The sequence below is a fragment of the Microcaecilia unicolor genome, chromosome 2, assembly GCF_901765095.1.
Source record: "Microcaecilia unicolor chromosome 2, aMicUni1.1, whole genome shotgun sequence".
NCBI lineage: Eukaryota > Metazoa > Chordata > Amphibia > Gymnophiona > Siphonopidae > Microcaecilia > Microcaecilia unicolor.
In genome coordinates this window covers 327556721-327574765 of record NC_044032.1, presented here as the reverse complement: position 1 = coordinate 327574765, position 18045 = coordinate 327556721, and the positions used below count along the sequence as shown (strand labels likewise).

Genomic DNA, 18045 nt, shown 5'->3' with positions numbered 1-18045 from the left:
CTCCTTCCTGCCCTCTGTCTGACAACGACTGACGCTTGGAATGCCCTCCCGCGGGAGGTGGTGGAGATGAAAACGGTAACGGAATTCAAACGTGTGGGATAAACATAAAGGAATCCTGTGCAGAAGAAAGGGATCCTCAGGAGCTTAGCCTAGAATAGGTGGCAGAGCTGGTGGTTGGGAGGCGGTGCTAGTGTGGGCAGACATATACGGTCTGTGCTGGGGCTGGTGGTTGGGAGGGGGGACTAGTGCTGGGCAGACTTATACGGTCTGTGCCAGAGCCGGTGGTGGGTGGCAGGGATAGTGCTGGGCAGACTTATACGGTCTGTGCCAGAGCTGGTGGTTGGGAGGCGGGGATAGTGCTGGGCAGACTTATATGGTCTGTGCCAGAGCCGGTGGTGGGTGGCAGGGATAGTGCTGGGCAGACTTATACGGTCTGTGCCAGAGCTGGTGGTTGGGAGGCGGGGTTGGTGGTTGGGAAACGGGGATAGGGCTGGCCAGACTTATACGGTCTGTGCACTGAAGAGGAAAGTACAAATAAAAAAAGTGGCACATATGAATTTATCTTCTTGGGCAGACTGGATGGACCGTGCAGGTCTTTTTCTGCCGTCATCTACTATGTTACTATGTAATGGGGCAGTTCAGCAAACTGAAGAGTAGCAAATCTCCTGGACTGGATGGTATTCATCCTAGAGTACTGATAGAACTGAAAAATGAGCTTGCAGAGCTACTGCTAGTGATATGCAACTTATCCTTAAAATCGAGCGTGGTACCGGAAGATTGGAGGGTGGCCAATGTAACGCCGATTTTTTAAAAAGGCTCCAGGGGAGATCCAGGAAATTATAGACCGGTGAGTCTGACGTCAGTGCCGGGGAAAATGGTAGAGGCTATTATTAAAAACAAAATTACAGAGCACATCCGAGGACATGGATTACTGAGACCAAGTCAGCACGGCTTTTGTGTGGGGAAATCTTGCCTGACCAATTTACTTCAATTCTTTGAAAGAGTAAACAAACATGTGGACAAAGGGGAACCGGTTGATATTGTGTATCTGGATTTTCAAAAGTCGTTTGACAAGGTACCTCATGAAAGGCTACAGAGGAAATTGGAGGGTCATGGGATAGGAGGAAATGTGCTATTGTGGATTAAAAACTGGTTGAAGGATAGGAAACAGAGAGTGGGGTTAAATGGTCAGTATTTACAATGGAGAAGGGTAGTTAGTGGGGTTCCTCAGGGGTCTGTGCTAGGACCGCTGCTTTTTAATATATTTATAAATGATTTAGAGATGGGAGTAACTAGCGAGGTAATTAAATTTGCTGATGACACAAAGTTATTCAAAGTTGTTAAATCGCGACAGGATTGTTGAAAAATTACAAGAGGACCTTACGAGACTGGGAGACTGGGCGGCTAAATGGCAGATGACGTTTAATGTGAGCAAGTGCAAGGTGATGCATGTGGGAAAAAAGAACCCGAATTATAGCAACGTCATGCAAAGTTCCACGTTAGGAGTTACGGACCAAGAAAGGGATCTGGGTGTCGTCGTCGTTAATACGCTGAAACCTTCTGCTCAGTGTGCTGCTGCGACTAGGAAAGCGAATAGAATGTTGGGTATTATTAGGAAAGGTATGGAAAACAGGTGTGAGGATGTTATAATGCCGTTGTATCGCTCCATGGTGCGACCGCACCTTGAGTATTGTGTTCAATTCTGGCCGCCGCATCTCAAGAAAGATATAGTAGAATTGGAAAAGGTGCAGAGAAGGGCGACTAAAATGATAGCGGGGATGGGACGACTTCCCTATGAAGAAAGATTAAGAAGGCTAGGGCTATTCAGCTTGGAGAAGAGACGGCTGAGGGGAGACATGATAGAGGTATATAAAATAATGACTGGAGTGGAACAGGTGGATGTGAAGCGTCTGTTCACGCTTTCCAAAAATACTAGGACTAGGGAGCATGCGATGAAACTACAGTGTAGTAAATTTAAAACAAATCGGAGAAAAGTTTTCTTCACCCAACATATAATTAATGTCTGGAATTCGTTGCCGGAGAAAGTGGTGAAGGCGGTTAGCTTAGCAGAGTTTAAAAAGGGGTTGGACGGTTTCCTAAAGGACAAGTCCATAAACCGCTACTAAATGGACTTGGGAAACATCCACAATTCCAGGAATAACATGTATAGAATGTTTGTACGTTTGGGAAGCTTGCCAGGTGCCCTTGGCCTGGATTTGCCGCTGTCGTGGACAGGATGCTGGGCTCGATGGACCCTTGGTCTCTTCCCAGTATGGCATTACTTATGTACTTATGTAAAATGAGTGTTTTCACTACCTCTGGCAGAGCACATAAATCCTTCAAGACAGATTAATTCAGCAAAGTTACAGCTAACTTGCCCCTGCCACCCTTCCACATATAGATCAGGCTTTACAACCCTGACTTCAGCTAAGTAATATATACAAATCCAACAGATGACCAAGACTCCTCAGAATATCCTGTGGTACAAATTCTTTTCGCGTTGGATAATAAAAGGTGTATCTTGTGAATAAGGGACACTATTTCCATGTCCACAATTGCCAGCTGAGAAAAGTAGAGATCTTCCTGCAGAGACAACAGATGGCCTATAGAAACCTATAGAACTTTGTAAAGTGCTTTGAAAATGAGCCTCATAGGAGGGGATTCTATATATGGTGCCTAAAACTCCATGCAGAAAACATTTTCACCTAAACATATTCTACTAGTAAAAAAGGCCTTTTTCTGAAAGAAATGAAACGGGCGCTAGCAAGGTTGTCCTCTAATGGCAATTATGTTTTTAAGGGAACTGTTAGGAGAGAGTATGTGTGAGAGAGTGAATGAGTATGTGTCAGAGAGTGAGTATGTGTGAGAGAGAAAGAGTGTGTATCAGAGAGAGAGTGTGTGATTGAGAGACAGTGTGTGATTGAAAGAGAGTCAGAATGTGTGTGTCTGTCTGTGTGAGTGAGAGAGTGTAGTGTGTGTCCTGTGTGCACCAATTATGTTCTCTCGCCTGCATTCATCCATATGCAGCAAACGTCCTTTGTGCCCTGCCCCCTCCATCCATCGTGGTGCAGCAATTCTCCTCTGTCCCTTGCCCTCCCCCACTACATTTGCATCAACTCTGCATCCTCCCCTGGCCTCTTCTCCATCCACCCATATCCAGGGCCCCCCTCCCTCCATCTCTCTCCCCTCTGAGTTCCAGGCCCCTTCCCTACCTCTTTCTCTGTGTGCCCTCCGAGTTCCAGGCCCCCTCCCCCCTTTGAGTTCCAGGACCCCCTCCCCTTCGAGTTCCAGGACACCTTCCCTCTCCTCCGAGTTCCATGCCCCCCATTCTTGTTCGAGTTCCACACCCCTGCACCTCCCTCCCTCCCCTTCGAGTTCCAGGACCCCCTCCCTCCCCTTCGACTTGCAGGACACCACCTCCCTCCCTCCCTCCGAGTTCCAAGGCCCCCCGCATCCCTCCCTCTCTCTCTTTGCCCTCCAAGCACGACCTGTCCTCTGGTAGCCCCTCGCCTTCCTGAGTGCTGGCTGTATTTTAAAAATTCTTACCTTGGGGTGCGGCATCCACAGTGAAGGCGAGTGGCGCTTCACACTGCCTTTGCATGTGTCTCAGCTCTGTCTCTGGTCCCGCCCTCATTTCCTGTTTCCGGAAGGGCGGGACCAGAGGCAGAGCTGAGACACATGCGAAGGCAGTGTGAAGCGCAGCTCGCCTTCACTGTGGATGCCGCATCCCAAGGTAAGAATTTTTAAAATACAGCCAGCACTTAGGAAGGTGAGGGGCTGCCGGAGGACAGGTTGTGCTTGGCGGGCAGAGAGAGGGAGGGAGGCGCGGGGGCATGGAAGTCGGAGGAGAGTCGGGGCGTGGAACTTGGAGGGAGGGAGGGGGCATCCTGCAAGTCGAAGGGGAGGGGGCCTGTAACTGGAAGGGGAGGAGAGGGAGGGAGGGAGGCATGGAACTCAGAGGGGAGGGGGCTGGAACTCGTAGAGGGGGGAGGAGGAGAGGGGGGCCTGGAACTCGGAGGGAGGACGGGGGGGGAAGGAGGGGAGCGATTCTGTAGTCACCTGAGACACGTCGCGGCTCCCTGCTTTGAGTAGCAACATCTCCTGACGTCAGGCAAGCAGGCTTCTACTGCGGGAGAGTGACGTCAGGAGATGGTTATGAACACAGGCAGAGACATTGGAACGTTGCAGGAGCAAATTATTATATTAGATAAGGGGCACCTAGATTTAGGCGTAGTATATAGAATATGCTTAGTTGATATCTCAGTACCTAAAACTACGCACATCCATTTACACCAGTTTAAACAAAGTAAATCCCAGCATGTAGCTTTAGGTGCGCTAGGCCATATTCTATAACTACAAGCATAAATCTTGGAATGTCCATGAAACACCCATTTCCCCACCCATAACCACACCCATTTTTGGCTGTGTGTGTTAGAAGTTAGATGTACTACTGCGTTACAGAATATGCTTAGCGAGATGTGCGCATACATTCTAAATATTGCCAATTAGTGTTCATTATTGCTTATTAAGTGCTGTTATCAACGCTGATTGGCTCGTTAAACCAATTAAGTTACATGTGTTGTTACAGAATACGCTTGGATTTCAGCGTGGATCGCTAGGAGGGGCATTTTCGAAAGGAAAGTCCATGTTTTGATATGGACATCCTCACAAAATGTCCCAATATAGGGGTGGGGAAACCTGTATTTTTGAAACAAGATGGACATCCATCTTACGTTTCAACAATACCGTCAGGAATGTCCAAATCCTTAAATGTGGTCGTCCCTAGATTTGGTCGACCCTAGACTTGGTCGTTTCTGATTTTCGGTGATAATCAAAACCAAGTACGTCCATCTCAGAAATGACCAAATGCAAGCCATTTGGTTGTGGGAGGAGCCAGTATTTCTAGTGCACTGGTCCCCCTGACATGCCAGGACACCAACTGGGCACCCTAGGGGGCACTGCAGTGGACTTCATAAATTGCTCCCAGGTACATAGCTCCCTTAGCTTGTGTGCTGAGCCCCCCAAACCCCCTCTAAAACCCATTACCAACAACTGTACACCACTACCATAGCCCTTACGGGGAAGGGGGTATGTGGGTACAGTGGGTTTTGGAGGACTTGCTGCTTCCTTCACAAACGTAACAGGTAGGGGGGATGCGCCTGGGTCCGCCTGGCTGAAGTGCACTGCACCCACTAAAACTGCTCCAGGGACCTGCATACTGTTGTGATGGAGCTGAGTATGACATCTGAGGTTGGCATAGAGGCTGGCAATCAATATTTTTAAAGATCCACTGGGGGAGTAAGGGAAGGTCATCCCCAATTCTCTCCAGTGGTCATCTGGTCATTTCGGGCACCTTGTTGTGCCTTGGTCGTAAGAAAAACACGACCAGGTAAAGTCATCCAAGTGTTCGTCAGGGACATCCTTGTTTCTTTCAATTATGGGTCGAGGACATCCACGTGTTAGGCACGCCCAAGTCCCACCTTCACTACGCCTCCAATACGCCCCCTTGAACTTTGGCTATCCCTGCGATGGAAAGCAGTTGGGGACGTCCAAAATCGGCTTTCGATTATACCGATTTGGACGACCCTGTGAGAAGGATGCCCATCTTCCAATTTATGTCAAAAGATGGGCGTCCTTCTCTTTCGAAAATGAGCCCATAGGTGCGCTATATAGAATCTAGGGGATAGTGGTTTGCCCATAAGAATATATAGGCATCTCTGACGTTTAGCGCATGCTTATTTTTAGCACCCGCTAAAAACGCTAGCACGCCTTTGTAAAAGGACCCTTTAGTTTCCATACACTGCAAACTTTAGTAAATGAATTCAAATTTTGGAATGTACATGTACCTGAATTGACATTTATATGGTCCTAAGCCATACAGACTACTGCAACGGGATCTATGCGGGATGTAAAGAACAACTCGCAAAAAAACTCCAGACTGCCCAAAACACAGCTGCCAGGCTGATATTTGGTAAAATACACTTTGAAAGTGCTAAACCCCTCCGAGAAAAGCTACACTGGCTCCCAATCAAAAAAACGGATCATTTTCAAAATCTGCACCTTGGTCCACAAAATTATCTATGGCGTAGTCCCAGGATACATGACAGACCTCATAGATCTACCAACCAGAAACAGAATCGGATCATCACGATCATACATAAACCTACATTACCCAAACTGCAAAGGACTGAAATACAAAACAACTTATGCATCCAGCTTCTCCTACTTAAGCGCACAACTATGGAATGGACTCCCAAAAGCAATGAAAATAATCCATGACCATCTAAACTTCAGGAAATCACTAAAACCACCCTCTTCAAAAAGGCTTACCCCACCGATCCGACGTAAATCCCCACACCCAGCAACACAACATAACCAATGATCGTACTGGACAATATACAATCTTTATCCCTTCCATCCTCATGGTGCCTGATACACACCTACCTCATTTTGACCACAATATAACCTGAATTTATTATCAACCGACTGGCGAACGCCTTTACGGTACTATGTAAGCCACATTGAGCCTGCAAATAGGTGAGAAAATGTGGGGTAAAAATGTAATAAATAAATAAAATAGTTTGAACAGACCTCAGTAGTGCAACTTGAAACCAATAAAAAAATTTGTATGGTTTCAAAAATCAAGCACAATACTCGTCATTGGTCTCTTTAATTTGAGTATTATATCTTATTTATCATATCACACATGGTGTCTTCTTAAACTTTAATTTAAACCTTGTTAATATTTTAATAAAAAGACTTAGCTTTTGTAGATAAAGCTGTTTCAAGGACATACCCCCATTATTTCTTGTACTCCTTAGACTTGCCAACCAGCGATGCTTAGAAAAGTCTAAGGGGGAGAAAACTAAGATGGCTGCCGCACCGGGTGGACATGAAAACGCTCTGTGAGAATTGAGCTGAAAAGTTCTTTTTTTTTTCCCCGTTGAAATGCCCCATAAACGTAAGGGAGTTTTGAGGGTAGTGCCTCCACCTACCTCAACTCCCTCTTCGGGTCAAACATCGCTGGAGCGTTTTTTCCCCGGTGCTCCCAGGATTCGGGGAGAGGATCCCGCTGTGGGGAGGTCCGGAGAAGCGGAAGCCCCACTGGGAGAGATAGAGGCATATTTTCAAAGCACTTAGCCTTCCAAAGTTCCATAGAAACCTATGGAACTTTGGAAGGCTAAGTGCTTTGAAAATATGCCTCGAAGTCTCCCTATCGCCACCATCGCTTTCACTGATCCCTCCCAGCCCGATGTCGAAAGCGGCCCTGGTGGGAAACCCCGACGACCCGGAAGGTGTGCCGAAAGGAGTTTCTAGTGAGGACCCAGAGGCACAGGCAACGACTTGGGGAGCCAGGGGGAATACTTCCCCTATGGCACAGACTTCGGAGGTGACGCTGCAAACGCTGAAGGTGATGTTAGACCAGATCACCACTACACTTCAGAAGACTTCAGGTGATATACTAATATTGAATACTAAGTTTGAGGACTTAAAAAAGACAGTAGACTCTGTTAAAGATGATATAACTACACAAGTTAAATCGGTACAGAAGGAGGTTGAAGCCCTGAATGCCTTTAAAATCACGACAGTGAAGGACTCTACAAACATGAGGCAAAAAATTGAGCAAATTGAACATTTTAATCGGTGCCTTAATCTCCGACTTTTAAATTTTCCATTGATAGCGGGGGTATCTCTGGTTGATACCTTTAAAAAATACCTGATAGAGACTCTTCATTTTCCTTCAGAGGGTGTACCCCCGCTAAACAAAATTTATTATATTCCTAAGAATAGAGAAGGAGTGCAAGGCCCTGAAGAAGATAACCTAAATTTACAAAATATTTCTGATATATTGGAACAATCCTCAGATATTATAACTAACAGAGTCACAACGATTATATCTTTGGTATTTGAGCAGGACTACAATGCTATTTTAAAGCTTTATTTCAGAAATATGAATGCTCAATTCTATGGTTCTAAAATATGGATTTATCCAGATATCACCAAGGCTACACAACAAAAAAGGAAATTATTTCTGACTTTAAAACAAAAGACTATGGATATAGGGGCTTCTTTTTTTCTTGCTTACCCATGTAAGTGTGTGGTGAGGCTGGGACAAACTAAATACATCTTTTTTACACCGGAACAACTAAAATCGTTTGTAGAGATGAAACAAGTGAAGTAAAAGTTACTGGAAGAAAATGTAGCCTGAATTACTATCTTAAAAATTGCTTGTATATAATCTTCTCTAACTCTTTTCTCCCCCTTTGCCTATAATTGGGGTCTAAGAAAGGTTGTAATTATCTTAAGTGTATTATTTTCTTTAATTATTCCATTCTTCAAATAATTTTCATTGAAAATTAGTTTATGTGAATTCTTTGGAATAATACGTTTTTGATTTCTACCTGAATTTCTGTACAAGGTTTATCCTTGAATGTATATAATTTAAAATCATAAATAAAGAATAAAAAAAAAAAAGAAAAGTCTAAGGAGCAAAAGAAATAATGGGGATATGTCACTGGTGTCACTGGAGACATACTGACTTGGATTATCTTTTTACAACTTGTACGTCCTTTCTAAAATGTAATTCCACACTACTACTATGACTTATAATTTCTAAAGGGCAAATTGATATACACATTGTTGTATAAAAACATGTAAGAAACAACCCCTATTCTATGCAGCTTATAGTCTAGTCAAGACAAACATACATGACTAACATGAAATTTACTTAAGTCTTTGTCGGTGCAACCACTGCAGAGTCTATTACAATGATGTTCGGTGTAGTTATATCATTTCATTAGGCCCTTCATAAATGCTGAAATCAAGGGCCTGGTATTTGGAGTGGCTCCTACTTGGATATGCCCCACTCACCAGGTCATACCTAGATTTTCAGCAGCGCTTACCTGGGTAGTGCCGCTAATAACATGGTCAAACAGTCTCAAAATTGTCCTGGTAGTTATCTGGGTACTGGTATGAATATTGCTGGTATACAGATAACTGCTGATGGCTGCATTATAGCTGGTGCCAGTATACAACTATAGTCTGGTGCGCATGCTGCTGCCGGTAGTAGAAAAACGCTGACTACTGCAGGCTGAAGAAACAACTTAAATGCTGACCTAACTAGAGAAATATATGCTGCAATAAAATTTTGAGACTATAAGTTCCCTTAAGTACAAAACTACATGTTGGGTTTAAAAAAGGCAAGCCTATTAGTATTTTATGTCTAGCTGTGTTCTACTAGAAGGAAGTTATATGAGTATCATCTACATTTCTAGGCCATTAATGAGATGCTTCCTGATCTGGCAAAGAAGAAATTGGATGCAATTATAGCTGAGGCACAAGACGCACAATTTAAGCTTGAATTTTCTCCATCAGCAACATTAGAATATGTTAACAGCTTGATATTCCTTGATGAAATACAAGAAAGGGTAAGTAAAATGTATTTTAATAAGGTGAAAATAAATACTGTTCAAAATTTCAAATTTACTATTATAAGGTAGACATTTATCCCCAGGATTCTAAATATGGTGTCCAAATTTGGGCACCAAAATTTGCACATGGATTGAAGATGTGTGTGCAAATTAATTAGCTAACAAGCCATAAACTAGAAATAAATTGATGTCAACAATTAAGTATTGTAGTTAAATGGCAGTAATTAGATTTTGCACATACATTCCTGCACACTATTCTATAATCCTGCGCTCCTAAATCTTCTAGCGTGCAACTGAAAAGGGGGTGTGGCCTGTTAGGGGTATTCTAAACATTTGCATGTGGAGTTATAGAATACCACCATTCCCACGCCCAAATGCCAAGAACTGGGGATCAACATTTACACCAGGTTTCAGCTGGTGTAAATACCGGTGCCCAAATTTAGATGCAGGAATGGGCTCTAAGTGCTATTCTTAAAGAGCACTCAACTTGGAGTACTTTTTATAGAATAGCACTCCATGCTGATTTTTTTTCTGGCACCCGAGTTTGGGTACCATTTACTGAATCTAGCTCTTTATGTTTCTAGAAAGGTATTAGAGGCGATGAATGAAACTGATGGGCTGTTTTTGCAGTGTTGGAAACTGATACTGTACAACAGAACTTTGGGGCCCTTTTACTAAGCATGCCCTAATGTGGGACTTTCCTGCACACTAAGCCCATTTTTAGAGTGTGCCTAAAAAAGGACTTTTTGAATTATTTGAATATCTGGCCTGGTGCTAATCCTTGCTTTAGTACACAGCCAACCAAAGCAATTAATGCGAGAGCTTTTACTGCCTATTTAAGGAGATGGTAAGGGCTCATGCGTTAACTGTGCATTAACTAGTTAGCACATAGTAATGCAGATATGCTAACTGGGTAACTCAGGAATACCTACTCTCTGCTTCTCCTGAAATGCCCCTTCAAAAAATAAAAATAATAATTACTGCGCAATTAGCGCACACACATGGCAAAAGTAATGCAGGATACTTTAGCGTGTCTTGCATTAGGCCATTTTTGCCCTTTCACTGGCAAAGAGGTAAACTGCTCTTCTACAGGATGCACTAACATACTCTTAGCATCCTTCCCTTCCCAGGTTCATAATAGTGGTGCACCTGCAGATAATACAGCAAGTGTAAGTTAAGTATGTCCTATTTCTGCTTAACCTGCTCAAAATTTGGGAAACTATTCTCAGTAAGTTTTATTAGCTATGTTAGAATTTTACATCCCCTGTCTGCCCATAGAAGATGTCATGTTCCCTGTTTACGCAAGGTATGGGCATCTGAGGATATGGCGGCCATCTTAGATTTGGGCATCTCCAGGATAGGGCGGCCATCTCAGAGGTGGGCGCCTTAGGATGGAGCGGCCATCTTGGAGCTGGGAAGCCTCAGGAAGGAAGCCCATATTTGGGCTTGAGGGCGTCTCCGGTGGGGGCAGCCATCTTGAAGACAGCTGTGCATGTTTGAGCTTAATTCCTGTCCTATTTAAAGCCCTGCCTCCAGTCCTTCCACACTTCGGCTTCTATTCAGTTTCTTGGGTAGTTGCAGTGCTTCTGGTTTTGCTACTGTTTGATGCCTGGTTTTGACCTCTGCCTGTTCCTGGACTTGCTACTGTTTGCTGCCTGGTATTGACCTCTGCCTGATCCTGGACTTGCTACTGTTTGCTGCCTGGTATTGACCTCTGCCTGATCCTGGACTTGCTACTGTTTGATGCCTGGTACTGACGTCTGCCTGATTCTGGACTTGCTATGGTTTGCTACGTGGTATTGTTCTTTGCCTGTTCCTGGATCTGCTATTGCTTGCTGCCTGGCACGGACCACTGTTTGCTCCTGGTCCTGCTTTTGCCCATTGCTTGGCTGTGCCCCGTGGACTTTGTTCTGCCCTATAATTTAACCATCCAGAAATGGCTCCTGGCTGATTAAATTGCTTATTCGGGGCTAACTGGTCATATTCAGCAGCACTTAGTTGGATGTCGCTGAAAATGTCCCAACAGAAAACTGGCTATTTTGGAGGTGTTCCATTTCTAGCAAGTTTACCACTTTGACTGCTTTGACTCAAGGTTTCCGATGAGACCTTGACAATATGAATCAGAAAGTCTCTATCTTGAGGGTAAATTACCCCCACTGGAGGCGTCTGTTAATTCTTTGTCTGATGAGCAAGTGGCACTTATGAAAGATAACAATTTGTTGCATTGAAAGTTGGAAAATTTAGAAAATGTTATACAGCGGAGAACTTTAAGGTTTATTAATTTCACAAGAGTTCTTTCTTAATTCTTCTTGTGATAGTGTTTTTCCATTAACAATGAAATATTTGTTTCTTTTATTTTCATGGTGTCCATTGATCCTTATGGTGGTTGAACATGTAAGTGATGCCAGCAGCTTTGTGCCCTATTTGGGCTTCATGGTTTGCAAAATTAAAGTTTTTGAACTAGTAGCCTGAACAATAATGAATCTTATAGTACTTTATATGATTGTGAGTATCTGCTGATTTTTATTAACCAAAATTGGTGGATTCCTTTCTGCGGACATTTTTTTAAAGGCTATTATGGTGAAATTGAATGTTTAGGAAGCAATTGTATAACTGGTGAGAGCCTATTCTATAGTGGCATCTGGGCCCCCAGATTCTGTTATAGAATACAAGCTTATTTATGCCTTACATTTATGTGCCCGCTGTTACACCAGACATAGATATGGTATAACTGTGGGTGCATAAATGTGGCAGGGACAACCTTAACATGTATTCTGTAAGTTGTACATGTAGGTCTGAGACATGCATATGTCCTGCCCATGCTCCACCTCCATTGCAATTATATAGCATGCTACTTATGCACACCATTACAGAATATCACTTAGTTGTTTTGCTAGCACTTAAATTCATAAGTGTACGCTTACCTGTGAAAGTGCTAATATTCTGTAAATTTATGTGTGCAAGGACTCAGAGTGCATAAAGGTGGGCATTCAGTTATAGATTTCCCTTTACAATGATTGTATTTAATATGCTTTCTTATAAACTTTGTAGTACATTAACATATTTTGACACCTTTCATTATCATATTTTCAGATTGAAAGTCTTGAAGAAGAAGGTAATGTAGTGTCACAGATGTATCAACTTATAGAGCAGTACCAAGTACCTACGCCTCCTGAAGATTTTGCTTTGCATGCCACTCTTAAGCCATCCATTGCATCTGTACGAAATGCAATTGATAAATCAGTTGCTGAAAGAGATGCAAGCATTCTTAAGTTCTGTCGACTCTTAGACAAAGACATTGAAGAACTTGAGAAAGAATTAAAAGATGTAAAAAACCAGGCTCAGGTATGTATTACAACTCTCAATCACATTCTCTAATGTTTGGACTCATTTCAGTTTGCTAACTTTTACATGTTATATTCTTTCAAACTTTAGTTTCATTGAATAAATGTAGCAGATCATTCCAGGTCAATAAGGATTTGGTTTTATAAAGGAATCCTAGGCAAAAAGTTAAAAAGTACTACTACTACTATTTAGCATTTCTATAGCGCTACAAAGCGTGCGCAGTGCTGCACAAACATAGAAGAAAGACAGTCCCTGCTCAAAGAGTTTACAATCTAGTAGACAAAAAATAAAGCAAACAAATTAATTAATGTGTAGAGGAAAGAGGAGAGGAGGGTAGGTGGAGGCGAGTGGATACAAGTGGCTACGAGTCAAAAGAAATTTGTAAGAGGTGGGCTTTCAATCTAGATTTAAAGATGGTTAAGGATGGGGCAAGACATAGGGGCTCAGGAAGTCTATTCCAGGCATAGGGCGCAGCAAGACAGAAGGAGCGAAGTCTGGAGTTGGTAGTAGCGGAGAAGGGAACAGATAAGAAGGATTTATCCAGGGAACGGAGTGCACGGGAAGGGGTGTAGGGAAGGACGAGTGTGGAGAGATACTGGGGAGCAGCAGAGTGAGTACATTTATAGGTTAGTAGAAGAAGTTTGAACAGGATGCGAAAACGGATAGGGAGCCAGTGAAGGGTCTTGAGGAGAGGGGTAGTATGAGTAAAGTGACCCTGGCGGAAGACGAGACGAGCAGCAGAGTTTTGAACCGACTGGAGAGGGGAGAGGTGACTAAGTGGGAGGCCAGCAAGAAGCAGATTGCAGTAGTCTAAACGAGAGGTGACAAGGGTGTGGATGAGGGTTTTGGTAGAGTGCTCAGAAAGAAAGGGGCGGATTTTACGGATGTTGTAAAGAAAGAAACGACAGGTCTTGGCGATCTGCTGGATATGAGCAGAGAAGGAGAGAGAAGAGTCAAAGATAACCCCAAGGTTTCGAGCTGAGGAGACAGGGAGAATGAGAGAGCCATCAACAGAAATAGAAAACGGGGGGAGCGGGGAGGTGGGTTTGGGGGGGAAAATGAGAAGCTCGGTTTTGGTCATATTTAATTTCAGGTGGCGTTGAGACATCAAGACAGCAATGTCAGACAAGCACGCTGATACTTTGGTTTGGATGCAAGGTGAGATATCAGAGGTAGAAAGGTAGATTTGGGAGTCATCAGCATAGAGATGGTAGGAAAAGCCATGGGATGAGATTAATGAACCAAGTGTAGATAGAAAAGAGGAGGGGACCAAGAACAGAACCCTGAGGTACGCCGACAGGCAGAGGGATAGAAGTGGAAGAGGATCCACCAGAGTGAAAACTAAAGGTGCGGAGGGAGAGGTAGGAAGAGAACCAGGAAAGGACAGAGCCCTGGAATCCAAGTGAGGACAGGGTATCGAGAAGTATGCTGTGATCGACAGTGTCAAAAGCAGCGGAAAGATCAAGAAGAATGAGTATGGAATATTGACCTCTGGATTTAGCCAGTAATAGGTCATTGGAGACTTTAGTAATCACAGTTTCGGTTGAGTGGAGAGGGCGAAAACCAGATTGTAGTGGGTCAAGAATAGCACCTATTCTAAGCTTATTTTATAAAGTCAACATAGGCAATTTGGTGCCTTTATGAAAAAGGCTCCCAGAACCAACCCCAATTGCATGCAAATGGTGATGCACACAATCATACCTATTCTGGAGTTATATACATAACTTATAACATGTGCATACATTGCAACTCTCTTCCATCCAAATGATGCACCTGGGAATTCCTGTGTGCAGATTGTATAAAAATAGGTGCAGATTTTCCATGCACATATTTTTACACACATATGCAGTTGTGCAATTTTATAAAAATGTATTTCTGCATTTAAAACAAACTTTACATGTAGAAATTAAAATTACTCCTTAAATATAACAGAACTTAAAAATATACAAGCTCTGAGGAAGACATTTCTCTGGGTAAGTGAACATTTTTTGTACTCTGTGCTTTGGTGATTTAAAGGTTGGGGTTTAAAGAGGTATTGTAGGTTTATTGACAGTTAGGGCCTTGTTTACTAAGCCATGCTATAGAGGTGCTAGCATTTTCAGCATGCGCTAACGCTAGAGACACACATAAGAGGAATTTAAAAAAAGCAAACTTTATTAACTAGCTTCCATACCATTTCCCCCATAGTTTTAAAACTTGAACCACAGCCTACAGCATAAACAGACAGACTTTAGAAGGCACAGCAGGACCTAGTTCAGTCTTCATTCCCACCCATCCTCCCCCATTCCCACCCACTCCTAGCAAATCTCTTCATTTATAGTCTTAACTTATAATCAATTATTCTAATTAGGATAACAAGAGGGGAGAATTCATTAGAGTTTTAATTACATTTAATCACTTTCTGAGAAGCAAACAGTAAATAAAGCACACAATATATCATATAATATTGTCCCTCCCAGCCTCCTACCGCCAACCACTAATAAAACTCTCAGAACTACAGAGCCTCAGTGTCCGGGGCAAATTCTCCTAACACCTAACTATGTCCCCTACCCAGCATCCTGCTGAAACCACGGTGCCCTCTCCTGTCCTCCTATGCTACCACCACCTGTTTCTCCTCCTCTGGCTAGGTACTAGGATCCTCCTCTGTCTGAGTTGAACTCAACACCTGCAGAAGCCTCCAACCCCACAGAAGTCCGACCCGGACCAGTAAGGAGTCGGACCTACACTCCCCCTCACCAAGGACATCAAAGTCCAAACCTGCAATCCGTGATGCCGCCTAGCCCTGCAGAATACCACGAAGAGTGTCGACTGGCCGACTCTAGATCGGGGCTGCAGGAGAAGAGCAGCGCAAGTACACCGCACTGCACCGCACACGAGGCCATTGAGTTGTCGGAGGCCTTGAACTCCAAATGAACCGAAATCACAATGAATACCATCAAAGTACTCCTAGCAATCTACTCCTTATCGCTAATCCACCTAACACTCACCACCCCACTTGCAGAAATTAACACGATACCCATACTGCATAACTACCAAAGACTAAACAGATATACCACACCTCACCACACCGACAACAACCAAAACGAAGGAAGCACACAAACAAACCCTCACAAACTATTAAACGACAACTGAAAAAAATCTACATAACACGAACACAGAAGATCCACACAAAAATATTCAAGTAGGCTACGTTAATGCCAGATCCATAGTAAACAAAACAACAATAGTAACAGACTGGATTATATCAGCAAAACTTGATCTACTCTTCATCACTGCAACCTGGATCCATAATCAAGAGGACCCAATCATCCTAAACCTATGCCCTCCAGGATATAAAATCACTCAGTGGACCAGAAAGGAAAAGAGAGGTGGAGGCATAACGCTTATATACCGATCCCATTTCACCATCGAAACCACAGGCGAATCCATAGCAACCCAACTCGAAATAGCTTCGATTAGAATCCAACACGAAACTTTGCTTGACCACCTAAACTGTGTCCTGTTCTACAGACCACCAGGCAACTGGAATGAAAGCCAGTCAAACTTCATGGATTTCATCTCAAATACTTGCGTATCCAACTCCAATGTACATGCCATCCTCGATCCGCTTCAATCCAGCTTTCGCCCCTACACTCGACAGAAACGGCACTATCTAAAGTCTGCAATGACCTGTTCCTTTCCAAATCCAAAGGCCACTACTCCATCCTCATCCTCCTCGACCTATCCGCCGCTTTTATTTATTTATTTATTGCATTTGTATCCCACATTTTCCCACCTATTTGCGGGTTCAGTGTGGCTTACAATACATTGTATTGATGGAAGTACATTTTGTTACAACTCGATTGTGGTTACATTGTGAGGAGTAAAGTGAAAACAAAGTCTTTGTATCGCAAGGGGAATAGGACAATGGAACAGAACAATGGAATAGTGGAAGAACAATGGATACTGATAGGATTACAGTGTAATAGCTAGAGAACATTTGGTTATTGCATTGTTACCTGTAGGTTAAGGTTTGAGAGTGTTAGAATTTGGGGGGATAAGAGTATAAATGAGTGTGTATTGATGCAGTATTAGCAGTATACGTGGGCTTCATGTGTTTTAATCCTTTTGATAGGTTTCTTCGAAGAGATAAGTCTTCAACGATTTGCGGAAGTCGGTCAGCTCGTAAGTTGTCTTCAGGTTGCGTGGTAGTTTATTCCAGAATTGCGTGCTCATATATGAGAAGGTCGATGCATGTAGCACTTTGTATTTTATGCCTTTGCAATTTGGGAAGTGGAGGTTAAGGAAAGTTCGGGATGATCTTTTAGCATTTCTGGGTGGTAAGTCTATTAGGTCAGACATGTAGGCTGGGGCTTCACCGTGAATAATTTTATGAACTAGTGTGCATACTTTAAAAGTAATTCGTTCCTTGAGTGGGAGCCAGTGTAACATCTTTCGTAAGGGTTTCGCACTTTCGTATTTTGGTTTCCCGAAGATGAGTCTGGCAGCTGTGTTCTGGGCTGTTTGAAGTTTCCTCAGTATTTGTTCTTTACAGCCTGCGTACAGTGAGTTGCAGTAATCCAAATGGCTGAGTACAAGTGATTGCACTAGGCTGCGGAAGACGGATCTTGGGAAGAATGGTCTTATTCTTTTCAGTTTCCACATGCTGTAGAACATCTTTTTGGTTGTGTTGTTTGCGTGAGTTTCGAGTGTTAGGTGGCGGTCAACAGTTACTCCAAGGATTTTTAGAGTATCTGAAATAGGAAGAGTTAGTTTTGGCATGTTTATAGCGGTGAATTCATTCGTGTTGTATTGGGAGGTGAGTATCAGGCATTGAGTTTTTTCTGCATTCAGTTTCAATCAAAATGCATCTGCCCAGGTGTTCATGATGTGTAAGCTTTGATTGATTTCGTTGAAGATTTCTTTAATGTCTTGTTTGAAAGGGATATATATTGTTACATCATCGGCATATATATATGGGTTGAGGTTATGGCTTGATAAAAGTTTTGCCAAGGGAATCATCATTAGGTTGAAGATGGTTGGTGATAGGGGTGATCCTTGCGGTACTCCACATTCTGGTGTCCATGCTGCAGACGTAGTTGAATTTGATGTAACCTGGTAGGAGCGCAGGGTTAGGAACCCCTTGAACCAGTTTAGGATATTGCCTCCAATGCCAAAGTATTCAAGTATATGTAGTAGGATTCCGTGGTCAACCATATCAAAGGCACTTGACATGTCGAATTGTAGGAGGAGTGTATTGTTGCCGGTTGCAATCATTTGTTTAAATTTA

General features: G+C 43.2%; 1 protein-coding gene across 1 annotated transcript in view; it reads left to right on the top strand.

Moving 5' to 3' along the window:
* Window positions 1-18045, top strand: part of DNAH6 (dynein axonemal heavy chain 6) — a 2906060-nt gene that overhangs the window by 458405 nt on the left and 2429610 nt on the right. The window contains exons 16-17 of the mRNA XM_030192089.1: window positions 9276-9428; window positions 12525-12776. Coding sequence (XP_030047949.1) covers window positions 9276-9428; window positions 12525-12776 — 405 coding nt within the window. The remainder of the gene's footprint in view (window positions 1-9275; window positions 9429-12524; window positions 12777-18045) is intronic.